The 20,164-nt window shown below is 39.6% G+C and overlaps 2 protein-coding genes across 4 annotated transcripts; one reads left to right on the top strand and one right to left on the bottom strand.

The window, feature by feature from the left end:
- Positions 1 to 4,521: 4,521 nt before the first annotated feature.
- hmg20b (high mobility group 20B) lies at positions 4,522 to 18,510 on the bottom strand. Of its 3 annotated transcripts, none has more exons than XM_048252825.1 (10): positions 18,330 to 18,510; positions 8,958 to 9,012; positions 8,771 to 8,870; positions 8,300 to 8,530; positions 6,613 to 6,733; positions 6,313 to 6,362; positions 6,125 to 6,191; positions 5,633 to 5,848; positions 4,984 to 5,116; positions 4,522 to 4,793 (listed from the first exon to the last, which is right to left on the bottom strand). In XM_048252825.1, the coding sequence occupies exons 2-10, from the start codon at positions 8,987 to 8,989 to the stop codon at positions 4,781 to 4,783; spliced, it is 963 nt and encodes a 320-aa protein (XP_048108782.1). In that variant the 5' UTR covers positions 8,990 to 9,012; positions 18,330 to 18,510; the 3' UTR covers positions 4,522 to 4,780. The 3 variants fall into 3 exon arrangements, with proteins under 3 accessions (XP_048108782.1, XP_048108781.1, XP_048108780.1); XM_048252824.1 differs by lacking the exon at positions 18,330 to 18,510 and adding an exon at positions 10,311 to 10,437; XM_048252823.1 differs by lacking the exon at positions 18,330 to 18,510 and adding an exon at positions 9,429 to 9,545.
- On the top strand, positions 10,326 to 16,338 carry btbd2a (BTB (POZ) domain containing 2a). Its single transcript, XM_048252821.1, has 9 exons — positions 10,326 to 10,936; positions 11,282 to 11,401; positions 11,688 to 11,844; positions 12,006 to 12,111; positions 12,596 to 12,793; positions 13,068 to 13,260; positions 14,279 to 14,366; positions 14,487 to 14,633; positions 14,921 to 16,338. The coding sequence occupies exons 1-9, from the start codon at positions 10,326 to 10,328 to the stop codon at positions 15,080 to 15,082; spliced, it is 1,782 nt and encodes a 593-aa protein (XP_048108778.1). The 3' UTR covers positions 15,083 to 16,338.
- Positions 18,511 to 20,164: the final 1,654 nt, after the last annotated feature.

The following is a 20,164-nucleotide window of genomic DNA, read 5'->3' on the forward strand; positions in this document are numbered from 1 at the left end:
TGCACTTTGTTGTACAATAAATAATTGTCCACTGCCAACTGGTTTTCTCAATTTCTCAAATTACTGGTTTTCTCAATTTTAGGGGGTATTTCTTCTTTCTTGAGTTAAAAAGATTTTGTGATGCACATAGATCAACCTATGTTTATGTTTAAGTTTCTTAGCAGATGCTTTTGATCTTTTCAGATACTAAGAATGAATTAATTACAAGGCAAACAGATGAGTCTTTCTCGCAGTACATTAAGACCGAATCGATGTATTGATGCTTTCATTATCGTGGGCAACATAACAGTAGCCTAAGCTACCAGTGACCATATAGAATGAATCTGTGTTTCCCATCACTAATAGTTCTCATTGGGCTATTGAAGGAGAAATTTTGGATTACTAACAAATCTTACGAAATAGAAGTGATTAACATTTCATTTTCTTATTCTGTGTATGCTTTCTATTCAATAGGCCTGTGCATCAACTTTGCTTTGTCTGTCATTTGCTCTCTCCATGTCATGACTTTCTAATAAAGGTCATGCGACCCCTTTTGTCATGAGTTAAGGGTATTCTGCCTGAGGCAGTAATATTAGGAATATCCCAACAGGAAAGAGACTATGGCAAGAAAATGCTGAACTATGTATAGGCCTATGTATTGTATTGACCAATTATCTTACTTACTTGAGTAGCTACATGACTTGTGTATGGCGTATGGGTCACATGCTATATCCAACAAGTGTCTATGTATTGTTGTGTTTCTGCATGTATGAGGAGTTTTGGAAAAGAACATTGTACTCATGTGATTTGTATTACTAACGTGTATAAGATAGGACCTCGCCCTAGAGAACTTTGAGTAGTGTTACTGCAACGTGCTGTTGCTAGTGACCTGCTCCCGGTATTGTCAAGTCAAGTCAAGTCAGTTTTATTTTTAAAGCGCATTTAACATGCACATAGTGCAACCCAAAGCGCTCCAACAAACAAGACACATAACAAGACAAACGATCAAGACATGACAAATACATTTAAAAAATAACAAATACAAAAAATGCTGGACGGAGCGGCGTAGTCGCCAGCATACCCGTGACACCAAGACATATAAGACAAAGGTATTGTGAATAAACCTGCAGTGTTTTCTCACACCTGAGTGTGCCTGGAGATTTTTGACAACACTATGTTAAAGGTAGGCCTATACTATGCAGGTTCAGGTATTTTTGGCTACTGTAGCACTCCCTGAGGCCAGGCTACGCTCCCTCTAGTCACGGTGTGTTTATTTACTCTGCCCTTGTAAATAGCCTCCTTCTCGTGGCTTTTTCGCCCTGTACACAATGAAAATGCTTTTGTTGTGGAGGTGAAGGATTAACAACAGGCAAAAACTATCTCCAAAGATATGTAATATCTACTGACACATAATGTTTCATGATTCTGGTGAGATGTCTTCAGGCTGCTATTCTTAAAGGGACACCAGGCAAGCCTGATGCTTTTTCTCTACGAAATTCCCCCTCGCTCGTCTGAAGCTCTTTTCCTTTTCTTTGCGTCTTCCGTCAAGGGTTTTCACTGCTTCTTCGCCGGCTCTGCCATTATACACACGTTTGCAACAATCTCTAGCGTTTTGTTAGCCTGCCTCTGTGCTGTAAACTGATCCTGCTTCGGTCGGCGGGTAGGATACACCGAACTTGCAAGTGGGATATTCTTCCTACAGTAAGTAGGGGCGGGCGAGAGAGCCTTCATTCGCCCTGTAATGAGTCATTTAACCATATAACGACTTACGAAGATGATTAATTAACACGAAAACGTTGCCTGGTGTCCCTTTAAAGTGGCTGGTTCTCTCGTTAGTGACTCACTACGGCTGTGCTGTATTCTAGGTGAACGATTCCCCTACAAGTTTGTTTACTATCAAATTGGCTTCATAAAGGTTATATTATGGTGAAAATTTTACATAGTGTACCTTTAACGATGATCTGGCCCATCTAATCTAATGAATTTGATTCCCACAGGAGGATTAATCTAACAAAGTAGGCCTATAGATAGGCCTACAGTCGGCATAGTCATAATCATGGTTACCGCATGGTTATAGTGGAAGAGAGGGTTTCCCAACATAAACTATGTTTAGTTTATAAGATAAAAAAATTGCCCAATTGTATGCTGTTAGCATGTTTTTCCCCAACGTGGGGCAGGAACCTTTCTGCCGACTCTAAAATGTTGTAGAGTAATCCAAAACTTTGAAGGACTTGCACAAAATCCATGGCTCTTTCAGCCCTGATGTAATGAAAAATGCAAGACATTATTCAGATCATGTTCAGTATTATTCAGATCAGTATAATTTCCTCTGTCAGATCACAAATCATGTTTCCTTATCATTACAGAGGATTAATTACATACTATTTCCATACTGTGTTGCACACATTACTACCCACACATGTAATCTCGATTATGTAATCAAATTACAAAAATCAAGTAACTATAATCAGCCCAGATTACAATAAAAAAAAATGTGTCATCAGATTATAGTTACATTGTTGGGGATTACTTGATTACATTTTATCATGCAAACAATGCAACTTTTTTATGATAGCCTAACTAAATGTTATAATTTGACAAGCAGCCCATTCATTTGTCCACTAGATGCCACTTTCATCCAATTACCTGTGTAGTTTCTTGAAAAAGAAAAAGGTTCAAATTAAAACCCAAGATGGAGCCGTCGACATCAACCAACTTCCAATCGGGAAAAATGTGTTCAGTACTTGGCCATAACTTTGAATTAAAAACAGTGGAAAATAAGAATGTCTAGGTCATGTGCAAGTTGTGTAAAAAGTAATCCTAAAGTAATCAAGACTACGTTACATGTTTTGGGTAATCCTATTACGTTACTGATTACAAAAAATGCCATGTAATCTGTAGTCAGTAAGGGATTACATTTCAAAGTAATTTGACCCAACCCTGACTGTAAAGATGCACACTCTCCAATAATTTCAATTTCTCATTCAAGCATTCATCAACCTCAATCACAAAGTGTTTATATTAGGGCTGTCAATTGATTAAAAAAAAAAATCTAATTAATTACATACTCTGTGATTAATTAATCTAAATTAATCGCAAATATAATTTTTACTGTGAAAGTATTTTAAATATTTTTTATTAATGACTTTTATTATTATTTTCACTGTTCAAATAATTGCCATAATAATCTATATGACCTAATATGCTGAGGAAATAAATTCAAAAGTGCTTAGGGAAGAAGTTTGTTTTCACATACAAGGCATTTCAGGCCACAGATATAACCTAGGGCAGCGGTCCCCAACCACAGGCCCGTAGCCTACGACATGAGTTTAAAAAAAATGCATGCAAACTAAATTCAATTTAATTAGCAATAATGTCACGTTTTTACATGACATAGGCCTATATGCAGTTGTTTGATTGCACGCATGTTTGCATTTTGCAAGGCCTACTTCCCATCCTCCAAAGATCCACGGCAAACCAATGAGTGGGTCCGCAACCCATTTGTCAATATTGAATAGTCCTAACTTGTCAGCGCAGGAAGAAGAGCAGTTGATCAAAATTGCAAATGACGGTGGTCTTAAGAGTGTATATTAGGAAACCTCTCTGGCGGGTTTTTGGATCAAAACCAAAGCAGAATATCCCGAGATAGCCGTAAAAGCGCTGAAAACGTTGCTACCATTTCCCACCACGTATCTATGCGAGGCCGGGTTTTCGGCAATGACTGCAACTAAGACCAAATTGCGCAATCGACTGGACATTTCAAACACACTGAGGGTGTCACTGTTTTCCCATCACCCCCAGATGGAACCTTCTTGTTGCAGGGAAACAAGCACAGGGCTCCCACTGATTATATTCGTAATGCACGTTTAGTTCCCATGTTTTGTTCCCATTTTGTTAAGCATGTTCACACTTATAGATGTAGCTTCAAGTTGTTTAATATTCATAGTTCATATTGTTCAATTTTCACTTCAAGTTCACGTTTTTCACATGTTTAAGAGATCGTTACCTTCCCTGTTCATACATAACTGGAGCTAGTTCTTTTCAAGTAATGCGCATGCACAACACATATGGAACACGGAACCCCCCCCCCATGGTACATAAAATGTTCATGGTCCATGGTACATAAAATGTTGGGGACCCCTGAGGGGACACAATGAAAATAAATTAACACTCTTGACAAATTAACACATTGATGTGCGACTACAGAGTTGATGAACTCCGGTGATATGCAAATCTTTGCTGCAGACATTGCAGAGGACTTTATTTTCAACACTTTATTTTTTATCAACACCATCAGGCCGTTTTTTAAAAGTAAATGTTCCAATCAATGATCCAGGCAGCACATTTTCTTCTCTCTCCTTCATTTTACAGTCTAATTTTTACTAACTAGAACGGCTCGGGGTCAAAGGTTATACGGAATCGATTAATCTGCACTAATTTTTTTAATCAGTTATTTTTTCTCAAATTAATTAATCGAAATTAATCAGTTATTTTGACAGCCCTAGTTTATATCAAAACTATTCTGACAAATATACCAGCAGAAAACTTGAGAGGATTTTTATTGGAACCAAAACTTAATCTTGCATATACATAACAAAAAAAATCAGCAGTATGACATAATTTGTTAACAAGACTCTGAATCATTTCATATTTCCTTTAGTGGAGACAGTAATGACAGCATGAAATATCATATACACAATTTATCAAACCCTTCAAAAAACATTGACATGGACATCATATTTACCATGTTTAATCAAATCACATTTGACCTGTAGACCACCAACTAACCTGGCAAGTCATCTCACATCTTCTCACTGTGATAAAAAAAAAAAAAAAAAAGAAAATATTATAAATGACTGTTTTGGCTGTCAATGCGCATACACATAAGAATGTGTGGGTACCCATCTATTGCACTAACATTAGAGTAAATCACTCAAGATCAACAAAACAGCTGGATTCCACTAAAGGTAGATCAAGATGAGGGAGCCGACACATAGCTCCTACCTATCTAAATGGGCGAGGACTTCCTGTAGCTTTACCAATAAGGCACGATGCTCATTGGGGCTGTTCTCCAGCACATTACTCAGACGACTCAGGTAGGAGTCCAGGGTGCTGATTGAGGGCGTCTCACCTGTACCTGAGAGGATATAAATGGGAAGAGAAAGTTAACGTGATTACCGAATGGTTCACATTGCTAACTACAGCTCACCAGAAAAGCACATCCTATCTGCACTTGTATAGCTAAGGTTTGATGGGAAATGAATAGTTCATAATTGCTGTAATTAAACTTTAATTAGTAAATTGTCTAGATTGGGTGCATGTATTTACAGATTAATTTGCTATTACTATCCAAGAATGAGCATAAGGCTTCTATTTTCACCAAAACTGAAGAAGTGATTACTGCCTAAATCAAGTTGCTTAAATTACTAACAAGACAATTTATTTATCTTTTCACTAAGTCTTTTGACCCATAACCCCTATTTGTTAAGCGACCTTGGGTACCATGAAAGGCGCTAAATCAGTCCAAGTTATTATTATTATTATTATTATTATTATCCTCATCATCATCATCATCATCAAGATGGCCGCCAAGTGGGGGCACTTGCCTATAAGGACTTTTAGGAAAGCGAGGCCCCTGGCGGGGCTTACAGACCTGGGAGGGGCACGCCAGAGAGGCTGCTGACGAGCGTCTGTTTGAGGCCCAGCAGGTGCCTCTGCAGAGCCTGGGTGCGCTGCTCGTCCTGGCCCAGCTCGGCCTCGAGCCGCTCCTTAGCGCTGTACATGTTGGCGATGTGCTTCTGCAGCACTGCGTTCTGCTCCTCGAACTCCACGTTAGCCTTCCGCAGCCGTCGCAGCTCCGCCTCGCGGGCTGCAGACAGGGAAGAGAGGAGACACAATGGTAGCGGTGTGGCTAAGGAATTTGGGCTAGTATGCAGTAACCAGAAAAAGTTGTGGGTTCAATTCCCGTTGTGCCATTGAGCAAGGTTGCTCTGGGGACACTGGTCCTTGTAAAGATTAGCATATGTAAATTGCTTTGGATAAAAGCGTCAGCCAATAAGTGAGAAGAGACACAATGACAGTGAGTGAGTCTGAGTAGTCGGAAAGACAGTCAGAGATGCAATTCACGTAAAATCTTTCCGCTTACCCTTATTTTGGTCCAAAAACTCCTCTGTGAAAATGGGTATATCAAATCCATTGGAAAAATCTGAAGACTAATGGAAAAAAAAAGATAAGATGTATACAAAATGACTGACTGACTAAATAAGAGCTATATTTATATGTAATAACAGATTGTTATAGCAAAAAGAATACAGATATGAAAACTGTGGATACCTTTAACCCTGTTTGTCCGGAGCTGTTGATTATTACTGATGATAACTCCTCTGTGAAGAAAACCAAAGGTGTAGGTAGGTAGGTGATACAATATGTACAGAAAACAGTGACAGTACAGTGATCAGGCTATGATACATTCTCCCATCAAGCCCTAACAAACAGTTGAGTATGGACTCACAAGCAATTTCATAATTACTAGGGGGCCCACACTAAAACAAGACAAAAAGGATCACTTTATATCTTAATGAATTCTATGCATCTAGCATCTTCTTGTCATACAGTACATAGAAAGGTTTGGACCTCTCTTTATCTTCTTGTCCTGGACTTTTGCTGTGGTTATCTGGTAAGCTTCACTCTGCTGGTATTCTCGTAGTTCTCGGGCATACTGCACTTTCTCCCGCTCAGCCTCATCCAGGAAGCGCTAAAGATAAAGAAAACACAACACAACTCACGTCATTTCCAAGATGTGTTGAACCTATGACCTTCAACCTATGTTGAATTGTTATGTAGGGTGACCAGACGTCCCCGATTTCGGTGACCTGTCCCCGGCTGGAGCTGTCCCCGGAAAAGTCCCCGGTTTTCACTGTGACTGACAGACCCAAAATTGGAATAAAATAAAGAAAGAAAAACACTGACCAAACGTACAGTTGCGCACCCTTCACGCACAGGCTCAAGCCAGTCAAAGCAAGCGCTCAGCTCAGACATGTTCTAGAATGCCCATATTTCTGGTAGGCTATTTCGATTGGTAGAATCTTTGAAATTAAACCACTTGTGCGGGGGAATTATTAAACTATTCATCACGAACGTGCCAGCTGCTCAAATCCAGGTTAAACTAAAATTGCGGAGTAGCCTACTCGTCACACAGATAGCATACATATCATACGCAGATATCACGCGAACGGTCAGAATCTGAGCTTTCCAATGATATTAGCGCCAAGTTGCTGTGATAAATGGTTCGCGAGAAAATTAACAATGAACTTATGTAACAACTCTAGGCCTACAACAAGCGGTTCCTGAGTAGTCCGGTTTTGAAATTGCAACAAATTTCTACATGGTCTCCAACTTTGGGCCAAAATTATAATGTAGGCCTATTCTCATGTAAACTATTTATGTCAGTACACAATTATTTGTAAATTGTTTAGCCAGAGTAGGCCTATCCCACCATAATGGTTGTCATTTGCCAGATTCCAGACAATCACCTACAAATTTCAATGTAGCCTATATTTCTACTGGCATGCTTCCTAATGACAAAAATATAAAGGGAAAAAAATCATGAGACGTGAGTTATTTTTTCTTGATATAAGACTGACAATAGGCCCTATTAGGCTACATAAGACAAATAGTATCACATCATCCATTCTCAGATATGGGTATAGCACAGACTGTCCTGAAAAAAGAAGATAGGCAATACAATGACCAAGATAACTAGCTAGATTAACTATCTGAACAACATGGCCACTAGGATATAATTTCATGGAGTGCTGAAATGTAGCCAATACTATTTTGGACATTTAACTGTGAGACTGTGAAGAAAATATGCTTTGTGGTTGGGCAATATCATAACTTATTGCAATATTATAATTATTCCACCTGTGTGTGCATGGTTAAAATTCTGAAGTGCAAGTTGGGCTACAGCACAAATATTTCCATCCATAGATAATGAAGTCTAACCTCTGAATTTATTTTCAAAGTGCACCAGATTGATGCATTTAAATGTTAAAATATACCAACTTTTCTTACGGGGGAGCATGCCCCCGAACCCCCCTTATGGGGGGGCTTATGGACTAATGCAGCTCTAGTGACGCCCCTGGGACAGTGTCCCCGTTTTAAGTTTACAAATATTAAAATATTACATGTTTTACACTTCTCAACTGAAAATGTCCCTGGATTTTGTCTCAGAAATCTGGTCACTTTATTGTTATAGCATGTCATGTAACTACATAATTCCTACTGAATGAAATCTATGTTTGGGGAGCCTATGCTATACCTGCTTGTCATGAGGAGCCAATCGGCTCCACTCTGCGCCGAGTCTTTTTGTGATCTCTGGGAAGGGCAGGTCAGGGTGCAAGGCACGGATCTGTTCCCGTCGTTCATTCAGGAAGCGCACGTAGCCTGTGACAGGAGCCTTGGGGCCATTGGGCAGCACCTTCTTCCTCTTCTTTCCCTTAGGCCAGCCACGCTTTTTCACTGGCTGAACTGATGACATCACCACAGTATTCTACATGGATAGAAACACAAGCTGTCAAAATGTATGATAAAGCCAAGGATTAAGGTTGCAACACCTTATAACCACACATCTTGTTTGTCCTGTTGTCAGGACGTGTTCCATATGGCTATTTCCATTCCAAAATGACTAGACCAGAGTGTTTGGCATAGCACAATGTCAGAAGCTGAGCTATGAACTAGTGAACTATTGAGAGAGGAATATTAGGTTGTCATTTAAAAGACCAATAGTCACCTCCTCGTGTGCTGATTCTGGGGGATGATGGACACCTCTGTGACTAGTTGCATGATCATTCACTTCCTGCTTCACACCCATGGCACTGAATCTCCCTGTGCTACATCGGAAAGCAAATAAAACGGGACGTTAGTGGGAGGCAATCAATTGATATGACTTGCAGGTTTCTCTTTCAGTGTGTACTCACTCGTGCTGGTGGTGTTTCGTATTCTGTGACATCTCCAACTAGATCACAGGATAACCTAAAGGAAAATAATTTTGGTTGCATGTTATTATATATAATTTATCTTTCTACAATATTTATCAGCGCAACGGCGTGTATGCCTACAATAAGGAAAACATGATCATCTACATTAGCCAACATTTTGGAAACCGGATTCATCATATTTTGCATTGCACATCAATGTTACAGTCCTCTTAGAACACGAGAGCTTGGCTCAACGACAACAGCACATCCGCTTTCAAACCTGCAAGTACCCAAGCTCAATTGACCATCTTCAGCTGGCCAACAAAATTGTTTACTTGCATAAGGCTAACGTTAGATGTCTATGTTTCTGGCTAGCTTCCGACTCTGAAACAAAGACATAACGTTACAATTTTTGGACTTCAGTTCGCGAAATGAAGAAAGGTGCGTGTTAGAAATGGTCCAATTACCTACCGTAATTTATTCACAAATATTTCTTCCAATGTCGAAGCTATACACTATTTAGTAAGGAAACTTTTACTGTTTGTAATTATTAACATATAGCTCATCTTCTTCTTCTTTTGTGAGGAATGTATAACAAACTGGGTTTAAATTGTAGAGATGTATACTGCCACCTATTGTTTTGGAAGGAAAATACCACTTCCTGTCCGCAGAACAACCTGAAAAAGCAATCTGAAGGCCATTCTTTAGGTCTCTCCCCATAGTTTTTTTGTTTAGTGTGAGTTGGTGTTGTGTCTGTAGAATGTGTTTTGTAGCATGCATTGATTTTAGTCAGACTGCCCATTATTGTTACTTTTTGTAACAGGAATTTGGCCATTTTCCCAAACATGTAGCTGTCTTTACATTATCCTTTGAGGGCAGTCTCTAAACCGGTTATCACTGCTGGAGACATTTACGCATAGTATCGGCCTTCAGGTCATGCCTTGGCCACTATGCACTTCAGATTAGGTAAGCCCTAGCACTACATTGAGTTGAAAACACTTAATTGGTCCATGCAAGTTAAGTCAAAACATCACTACCAAGAACCCCTAAATACATCTAGGGTTTTCTATAGTATCATTATTTAAATGATATTAAATGTGTGTGGGTGAATTCTCTGTCCTAAGCAGGAATGTTTGGAATGCATTTTGGCCATGGCCTTAATGCAAAGACATAATGCAAATGTTTTATGCAAGTACAGACTAAATTATCAGTATTCAATAGTGTGCACGTAATGTAGTTAAAATACATACATTCAAATGAAATATTAAAGTAAAATGAAAACGTTTTCTTTTGTGAAATACTGCCAACTTAATTTTGCCCTCTCTTTGCAGTCATGGAAAGCGTTTCATTTACCGTGTGTTCCGGGGTATGCGCTGTTGTGTGTGTCTGTTCAAGCAAAGCCTGCAGTGTTCTCCATCCAAGATGGCTGCGGGTGAAAACAGTAACAGAGCGCCATGCCTAAATTTCCCAAATTGCGGACCTTTGGGTAATGCTCAGCCGAGCAACAGTGCCCACTCATCGCCCACAAGCAATGGGGGTTCGATGGGATCCACCGAGGGTGCGTCTAGGGCAGCGGGGAACGCAAACACCCTATCAGGCCCTGACGCTAGTGGAGGCGCCGATGTTGCAGTACGAGCTTCGCCGAATATACAGAACTCGCGGCGGCAGTCAGCAAGTCAAAACGCCATGGCTGCATATGCGCCAGCAGCCGCTGGAGGACCAGCCTCTGCATCAAATATGACGGCTACATCAGCCGCCACCTCATCTTCAGTGGATACGTCTGCAAGTTTGTCGTCGGTTCTCAACAGCACAGCATCCTCTGCGTCTGTGTTGGTATACCGTGAACCTGTTTACAATTGGCAGGCCACGAAAAGTACGGTCAAGGAAAGGTTTGCTTTCTTGTTCAACAACGAGGTCCTCAGTGACGTCCATTTTTTGGTTGGGAAAGGAATGGGAGTGCAGCGAATACCAGCGCACAGGTAGGAACTGTACCGTTGTCGTTGACGAAGTATTGTGGCAATTTGCAGTAGAATTTCAATGCATTCATTTGCTTGTTATAGTGTAAAGTATTTAGCACCATTCTTGTTACCATGTCAGGTGTGTATGAACATCTGTAACGTTAGTTCATTCAATGTGGACGTATCTCCATTACGCATTCTATGGATCGTCATGTAGGGATTTTATCTTAAGTTTCATTATGTCAGGGCTTACGTTTCTTATGTATTGAGGATTTAGGTCAACACGACTCTAGTCGTCGCCGAACAAACGAGTGATTAACCTGGTCAGTGTTTGACCCTGATCAGTGTCATCTAATGTCTCGACAGATTTGCTCTCGCCGTGGGAAGTGCAGTATTTGATGCTATGTTCAACGGAGGCATGGCCACCACCTCGACGGAGATTGAGCTTCCCGATGTAGAACCAGCTGCATTTCTCGCCCTTCTGAAGTAAGGGAATTCAGATGTCATGTTGGATTAGGGATGCCTTGGTGTTGGAAAAAACACGAGGGGCTTTCTGCCCCTGTAATGTCCTTCATGTGTCCTCTTGTGCTCCTGTGATGCAGTAGAGTTTACACACTTTGCTTAATTGCTGTTGCAGTGTGTCTGAGACAATCTGTCGCAGGGAAGCATATTATGAGGTGGGGGTCATCAAGACATTGACAGGGTGACGGGGCACTACCTCTACCTCTATGTAAAATGATGTTGCACTAACATTAGAACATTCATGTCCCAGGTTCCTGTACTCCGATGAGGTCCAAATAGGCCCAGAGACCGTGATGACAACTCTATACACGGCCAAGAAGTATGCAGTGCCTGCTCTAGAGGCACATTGTGTAGAGTTTCTCAAGAAGAATCTACGAGCAGACAACGCATTCATGTTACTAACACAGGTGGGCTACATCATAATCTGTATAGACAGATACATACACTTACTATAATTGTTTCTATTTTCATATAATACACATGTCCCTTTAAAAACTAGTTACTGTGGGTTGTGTTTGGATGAGAGGAATCACTGTGTGTTATTGTAAATATCAACATCTATTTTTAGGCAAGACTATTTGACGAGCCCCAGCTGGCCAGCTTGTGCCTGGAGAACATAGACAAGAACACTGCAGATGCCCTTGCTGCTGAAGGCTTCACTGACATTGACCTTGGTACATACCATATAGCCTGCTGTGTTTTAAAACCATTTTTGTTTCCAGACAGTGTTCCGGGTGCCGTCTTCCCTTTGCTGTTATATGTTTTGCATCTTGATTCTTTGTTTCAGTGGTTTCAGCGGTGGTTACTTTTGATTCAGTTGATCAAGATCTCAAAAAAGGCCAAAATGTAGCTGATTCAGAGAGCCAAGAGTATGCATATGACGACTCCTTGTTGGCCCTTAGAACTGTCATCATTTATTTTCCATTGTTATTATTCATTGACAAAAAAACTGCTAACTGCAACATGACCTAGCACCAAATATTGTCACTGAACTGTAAGTAAACCTCAAGGCCATCAACCAGACATAGCATAGTGTGGAATTAATTCATGATTATGAGCATTTGGGTGTTTGCTCAGGAGAAGATATGTTTAAGAAAAGGCAAGTGATTTATCAGACATGAGAAACACTGTAAACGGTTCTTTCTCTCTCTCTTTCAGACACCCTTGTAGCGGTCCTGGAGCGGGACACACTGGGGGTGCGGGAGGTGCGTCTCTTTGCGGCCGCCGTGCGCTGGGCGGAGGCCGAGACCCAACGCCAGCAGTTCCAGCCCACCCCAGAGAACAAGCGTCGGGTCCTGGGCAAGGCCCTGTCCCTCATTCGCTTTCCTCTCATGACCATCGAGGAGTTCGCTGCAGGTAAGGTCAAAGCTCTTGCTCACCCACAGTCAAACACCCCATAGGCATTTCCTTTTGTCATGTAATCCTAACATGTATCTTAATGTGTCAGTTGACTGGTACTCTGCTCTCTTGAACTCTTATTTGTTATCTTTTATATTACTCTTATAATCTCTTTTTTTCTGTGTTCTTTCATATTGCTCATTTTCTATTACCAGTGTTTATGAATTGTCATGCTACATAAATAAATGTGCCTCGCCTTACTGAAGTGTATTTATGTCTGATGGCTAATTAGGTCCAGCTCAGTCAGGCATCCTCACAGATCGGGAAGTAGTCAGTCTGTTCCTGCACTTCACCGTGAATCCCAAACCTCACGTGGACTTCATCGACCGACCCCGCTGCTGCCTGCGGGGCAAAGAATGCAGCATCACACGCTTTGGTCAGGTCGAGAGCCGCTGGGGATACAGTGGGACCAGTGACCGGATCAGGTGGGTGTTATAGGCATGGTTGTTTATATTGTTTATATTTTATAGTGGGCCCTGGATAGTGGAAAAGTTATGTAAATGCACACACTAATAGTGTTTTGCTGATTAATACCTATTATTATACAGCTTTTCACAATGCTAGTAGAACGCTCCATTGACTTGAATGGGATTTCCCAACGTTCTACGGTAAAATATATTCATGTAATTAATGCTGAAACATATAATTACTGCTGTCAATGGCAACGGGTTTTGTGCTTCTGATTTTAGTCTTTCATATCACTCCACAAGTAGTCCGTTCACTTCTTGCAATGGAACTTCATTCAAAAGTGAGCATAGATTTTAAAAAACATATTTAAGTTTCTATAACACACAATGCTCTGGCCATTAAATAGCCTTAGTTGCTGAAATGGCCTTAAATTAAACAAACAAACAAACATCATTCAAAAGTGAAAGCAGATGGTTGATCAGCTGTGTTCTAAAGAATGTTTGATTCAAGTTCAGCGTGTGTTGCAAACTATTTGTTTCTCAGCAAAAGCCACGACAAAACGTAACAAATAAATGTAAAGAGACATATCATGTGGAGTTTATTTTGTTGGTTTTGGCAAGCCGTATAACAAGCGGGATAATGTACGGAACACCGGTCATTATCGGTAAAATAAGTCCCTTGAGGGGGAAGCAAGACCCCTCTGCTGGCACGTTGGGGTCCGGTTCGCCTTGTCGGGACTTATTTTCCCGATAATGACCTGTGTTCCATACATTATCCCTCCCTAGCATCACAAAACGTATGCTGTATGCTTGGGACTAGGGAGGTTAATTTCTCATTAAACCTTTTCTGATAGAGATGATTGAAAAGAAATGCATGTTATCATTGTTTATTGCCATATGACTTGCCATTTATCTGTTACCATTCAGGCATGCTGGTTCTCCTGAGACTTAATAAAACTAAACTGATATTAAAATACAACTGCAAAGTTTGGCATAATGCACTGATAAACAAACTATTCTTGTAACAATCCTTTAGGTTCTCAGTGAATCGCAGAATATTTGTGGTTGGATTTGGCCTCTATGGATCTATACATGGCCCTACAGATTATCAAGTGAACATACAGGTACGATCTGACACTAACTGTACTTGTATAGTCCATGTAAGAATGACATCTTTATTTTAGTAATAATGTCCACTCATTTGTTTGCATATTGATTGAGACTGATGTGCTGTTTTCATATAGATCATTCACACCGACAGCAACACAGTGCTTGGTCAAAATGACACTGGTTTCAGCTGTGATGGGTCTGCAAGCACATTCCGTGTTATGTTCAAGGAGCCTGTGGAGATCCTTCCTAGTGTCAACTACATCGCCTGTGCCACCCTGAAGGTATAATGCCTCTATCTAGCTGCCTCTTGTCCCAAAACAGTAATACAAAAGATGGGCAAAGTGGCAAATGCATTTACCACATTCTCATTATTGAGAACATTAACAATGAATGTATATATTTATTTACATTGACCTTTATATATTTGTATATGTTAATCTTTTTACACACACACACATATATATACATACACTTATGTTTACATATGTGCCATTACATGTCATGGTCATCTTTTGGTCCACATGGTTTCTTATACTTGTATACTTTTTTTTTTACTTTACTGACCCAGGGACCAGACTCGCACTATGGAACCAAAGGTATGCGTAAAGTCACCCACGAAGCCCCAGCCACAGGCACCAAGACCTGCTTCACATTCTGCTACGCCGCAGGCAACAATAACGGAACATCAGTGGAAGACGGACAGATACCGGAGGTCATATTTTATACATAATGTTGGATTGACTATGTTCTTTAAGGAATAGCTACTCATTCACAGTCACATGCTAATTCGATGTACTTCAGGCCTCCCAGGAGAGATCAGTGACCAAAACCAGTATTTCATTTCTTTTGTACTCTGCATTGATATTTCCCCCCACTACATCATCTGCAGAGCATGATTTAAAAGAGTCCAGTTTGAATGGAGATGCTGTAGTTTACATTAGGGCTAGATCCTGAAGTTTCAGAGTCAAGACTGCTGATTGAGGGGAGACACTGAATGAATTGAAGATGGCAATCACAGTTGCTTAACACATTGTAAGGTGACAAGCAAATATTTGATAGTTGAAACTAAATACTGTTTTGCCTCTGGTTTAGATGTGATTTAATTCCTTGAATGATAGCACTTCAAGTCCCAACAACTCTAAATCAATTCCTAGCTACTAAGTCAATGTTTCAGTTTCATTAGTCGCACTGATGCACTTTTGGTCTAGTCCAACGCGGCTAGCCATGCATGTTATGGCATACGATGCAGGAAAATACCACACTAGATATTTTCACTCAGCTGTTCACCTTATAAATGGACTGTTGCACATCTCTCCAAAGAACCTGCATCAGGAATGTCAAGACAAGTCGAAGGACAACTCTTTCAGTTCAGGATTTTGTGGGCCATTTCTTCTGATGGTTGTTTGCACAGGATTGAACCATATCATTTGGCAATTTTACTGTTCTACTAACCGAGTACTTTTCCCCTGTACTTGATTTACCTGCTCTTTTCAGGGGCATATTCCAAGTATGTGGCTTAGTGACAACCCTGGGTGAGTTAATTCAGATTAAGTTGTAAACCTAATAGAAGCAATCAAAGCCATATTGCTCTTTTTTTCAGAAGGTTTAACACTTTCTCGGGGTGTTTACTAAACCACAAACTTGATACACCCCGCAGACGTACTGTGTTCTGAGCTTGTTGATTGTATACTTTTGAGGGTGAACAGAAATGTCTTAGAATGGGAAGGGCGGGGATGGTCAGGAAATTGAATGTACAATTACTTATTTGCCAATGTATATGTTACTGGTACTTTATACATTTTAAATTCAGTTACTTGTAAGCATCTGTAAATAAAATTCATGTTTGCATACATGGAACCAAACCACCAAAGTAATGTTATTCACTTGGACCATCTAGTATAATAATTCCATGTTTGTATACTTTCATTTTAAATTTCATGGAAACAAAATGAATACAAAATAAAACTGAAAATTCTGTGATGGTGACAAATTTGATTTCTTTTAGTTTATTTAATATCTTGTCCAATATGCCAAGGGTCCCCAGCCCATAATTGGAAGATATTCACTTCAGCCAAGCCAAATTTTGACTGACCCAAATGTATGTGAGGAATCATTTTCCTAACTATCTTCCACCATAGAAGCTATGCTAAACATAAAACTCTGTCTGAGCTGGACCTAATTAGCCATCAGACATAAATGCACTTCAGTAGGGCGAGGCATTTATTTATTTATGTAGCATAACAATTAATAAACACTGGTAATAAAAAAATGAGCAATCTAAAAGAACATAGGGAAGAAAGAGATTAAAGAGTATCAGAGTAAAACTAGAAATACAATTCCAAGGAATTATCAGTGCATGAAAATGCAAAAGTTGTGATGTAAAATATCATGTGTAGTTAAAATAGATAATGCAGAGCTGGTTAGGCTACTATGCTAGGATAGACATGGTGGTTGCATAGTAGTTTAAAAGTTGAATGTAGATAGTTTAAAAGTTGGTAGACAGATAGTTTTATAGGTAGATAGTTTAATGGGTGTTGATATGCATAGCATAAAAGTAGATAGTTTAAAAGTAGACCATTTAAAGGTTGAATGTAGATAGCTTAAAATGTGTTGATAGATTGGTAGTTTAATGCATGTCGATATTCAAATAGTTTAATGGCTGTGTATAGGTAGATAGTTGATGATACTGAAAGTTGGAATGGCTCTACTGCTTGTTAGCAGTTATGCTATGTTAATCATGTTACTTAGCTAATGTTTTCTAACAGTTTTGTTAAAAATGCTAACAATGTTAACTATGTTAACCATGTTACCTAGCTAACTTAGCTAATGTTTTTCTAGCAGTTTTGTTAAAAATGATAACAATGCTAACTGTGCTAACAATGATAACGGGGTCATCCCTATGTTCCCCAGGTCCTATGTTCCCCGCTCGGGGTTAGGGTTAGGATTAGGGTTAGAGTTATGGTTAGGGTTTTAAAAAAGGGTCCTATGTTCCCCGGTCCCATACAATACAATACATACTCCCATGATAACAATGTTAATCATGCTACTTAGCTAATGCTTTCTAGCAGTTTTCCTAAAAAATTTAACAATGATAACTATGCTAACCATGCTACTTAGCTAATGTTTTTTAGCAGTTTTATTTAAAATGTTTACAATGTTAACTATGCTAACAATGATAACTATGCTAAATAGCTACAGTTGGTGGAAGTCATAGTTGATGACAAGTGACAGTTGGAATAGCTGAACAGTTAAAAAGTTCAGTAGTTTAAATGGTTAAATTATTTAATAGGGAATTATTGTAGTGAGGACTTATGTGCGGTTTGTGTCCACTCTGGTGTCAGACGGGGCTCCCGTGACACAGTTGAGATTGCTACTCCATTGTTGTGGATGTGTGTGTGTGTGAATTTGCTTGTCTTTTGATCCTGTAAGGCTCTCACAGCCCGAAAAGAGGAAGCACTTTATCAGTGTAAATGTTTAGTGTGAGTGCCCTTTGTTCTCTCGTAGTAGATTGAAATCCATGAACCAGAGTTTAAGGATGATGAAATGGTACTAAATGAGTTCTTTTTTATCCAAGTCTGTTGACTCTTGATTTTCTTATTTCTTTTTTATATAACGATGACCCTGCTCATGGGGAGATTCTCAACCCCATTCGCACCAGTCAGTCCTTTTCTGAAGGTTGTAGAGAGGTCAAGAGGTCCGGCTTGCGGACCTCTGTTTCTCACTAGTGTCTTGGAGAGAGGCCATTCATCCGTCGAAAGCTAGACCACCGAACTGAAAGCTAGGCCTAGGAACTTTGTTCACCAAACAATACATTTGACAACAGTCTAGTAGCGTTTTGGGTCCGTTACACAGCATTAAGACTTTCCTTCTTGAATGCCTACTGAGTTCGCTACTCCTGTGTATATCAGTGCATTGTGCAGTAAAAGTTTGCCCATAAATAGTGTCTTAGAAAGTGAGCCCTCAAACGGACAACTTACCCAAATTGAGTCACCTTTAAAAAATTGCAAGCAGGGTGTTCGATGTTCTCAGCAACACAGGGGAGGCAAAAAGACACAAAAAAGAACTCTAAACTGTCTTTTAACAAACCCCTAACTAAAAGTTAGGGTTTTGACTTTACTAAATACAAGAAAAATAAAAGAACAAAAAGCAGAAAAGCTGAAGCCTCAACAGCTTGGTCCAAAGAAAAATGAAAAAGGAGAGAGAACAAAGGGGTCATTCCCTTTTTATACTCTTTTTATTGAGCGGACTCTTTGTTGACCCTTAACAGTCTTACAGTCTCTTGCTACTAGTACATTATGTTCTCACATTGTTCTTACCCCATGTTCAAAACACATTTCATTTAGTATAACACACTTTTAATCTAACACAAAATATTTCTTATCTAAGCAAAGACACTTTATGTTTTAAGCAAACATTTAAGTTTAAACAAACACTTTAAGTTTTGTAAGCAAACTTTCTTTAAGTCTAGGCAAAATCACACATGATATCGGCAAAAACAATTTTAACAACAATTGGGTTCTATGGAACTATTTATTTGTTTCTGATTGGCCGAGAGACGTTCCATGAGTTGGAATATCCCTGGACATTTCAACTCAGACTTTGCACAGCTAATAATAAATCACTCCGCGATACAATGCGAAGATTTGACACAATGTTCTCATCCCAGCTCTCCACTATTTCAAGCAATGGGTTACTCCTTAGCAAACCATAACGAAACAGTGCTTCACCACATCTGTGGATTAAGCCACACAGTCAACTCAATGTAAGTAGATAAACGAGGATGCTCTCAGCATTGCCAGCATTGTGTATAATATAATTGTCACTTGGAGGAGACTTGTAGATAACTAACGTTAGCATAATTAGCTAACCGCTTTATTTTATTATTTTATATTTAAAGGAAAATTCCGGTATTTAGCACTTTGAGTCCCTTTTCTGGTTTGTTTTGGATGAACTAGAGTGGTGGACACCGACATTTTGACGATTGGTCCTGTCTCGACTTTGTTGACTCGTTTTGAATCGCCTTTGACTTCTCAGAGTGGCTGCAAACAGGCATACTGGCTACTCAAACATGTCCTAAAACAACCCTTAACGTTCGTTTACAAAACTGTGCAACTCACTGAGTGGTTAGTGGTGTTCGTTGATGCAGATGGAGATGAAGCAGATGGGCTCCCCCTATTAAGTCAGGTTCTGCTCAAGGTTTCTTCCTGGAATATGGGAGTTTTTCCTTGCCACAGTTGCCATATGGCGTGCTTGTGGGGGGTAAGAGGGTTAAGGCTGCCAGTCTTATGACGTCATTTTCTATATTTTTGATATGTTGCTGAGTATAACATAAACAGCAAAGAAAAGTGATTGATAATGACTGACTGACTATTATTGTGTTACATGCTTCAAATGTAAAGCACTTTGAGCTGCATTCTGTGTATGAAAGGTGCTATACAAATAAAGCTTTATTATTATTATTATTATTATTAAAATTATTATTATTATTAAAAGCAAATATATCGGCGCAATGTATGATTTCCAGCCGTCTTATTTGCTATTGTGGAACTATTCACAGCCGCTTAATATTTGAACCTGAAGCATAGACGGTGGCGCAGTAATATCAACATGCAATGAGTCTTCCAACAGAAATCAATGGGATTTTACAAAATGCCAAATAAAACACGACAGAAACTGTATTTCGCTACGCTACTTGTTTTGGAACATCAACGAACACCACTAACCACTCGGTGAGTTGTACAGTTTTGAAAACGAACGTTAAGGGTTGTTTTAGGACATGTTTGAGTAGCCTACAGTATACCTGCTGGCAGCC

Source organism: Alosa alosa, chromosome 9 (genome assembly GCF_017589495.1).
Source record: "Alosa alosa isolate M-15738 ecotype Scorff River chromosome 9, AALO_Geno_1.1, whole genome shotgun sequence".
Lineage (NCBI taxonomy): Eukaryota > Metazoa > Chordata > Actinopteri > Clupeiformes > Clupeidae > Alosa > Alosa alosa.

Excerpts from the sequence above, each read along its gene's own strand:
- hmg20b (XM_048252825.1), bottom strand. The coding sequence starts at position 8,989 with ATGTCACAGAATACGAAACACCACCAGCACGA. Across the intron at positions 8,531-8,770 it reads CAGAATCAGCACACGAGGAG|AATACTGTGGTGATGTCATC; the intron begins GTGACTATTGGT and ends CTATCCATGTAG. Across the intron at positions 6,734-8,299 it reads TGGCTCCTCATGACAAGCAG|CGCTTCCTGGATGAGGCTGA; the intron begins GTATAGCATAGG and ends CTTTATCTTTAG.
- btbd2a (XM_048252821.1), top strand. The coding sequence starts at position 10,326 with ATGCGCTGTTGTGTGTGTCTGTTCAAGCAAAGCCTGCAGTGTTCTCCA. Across the intron at positions 11,845-12,005 it reads CATTCATGTTACTAACACAG|GCAAGACTATTTGACGAGCC; the intron begins GTGGGCTACATC and ends ATCTATTTTTAG. Across the intron at positions 12,112-12,595 it reads CTTCACTGACATTGACCTTG|ACACCCTTGTAGCGGTCCTG; the intron begins GTACATACCATA and ends TCTCTCTTTCAG.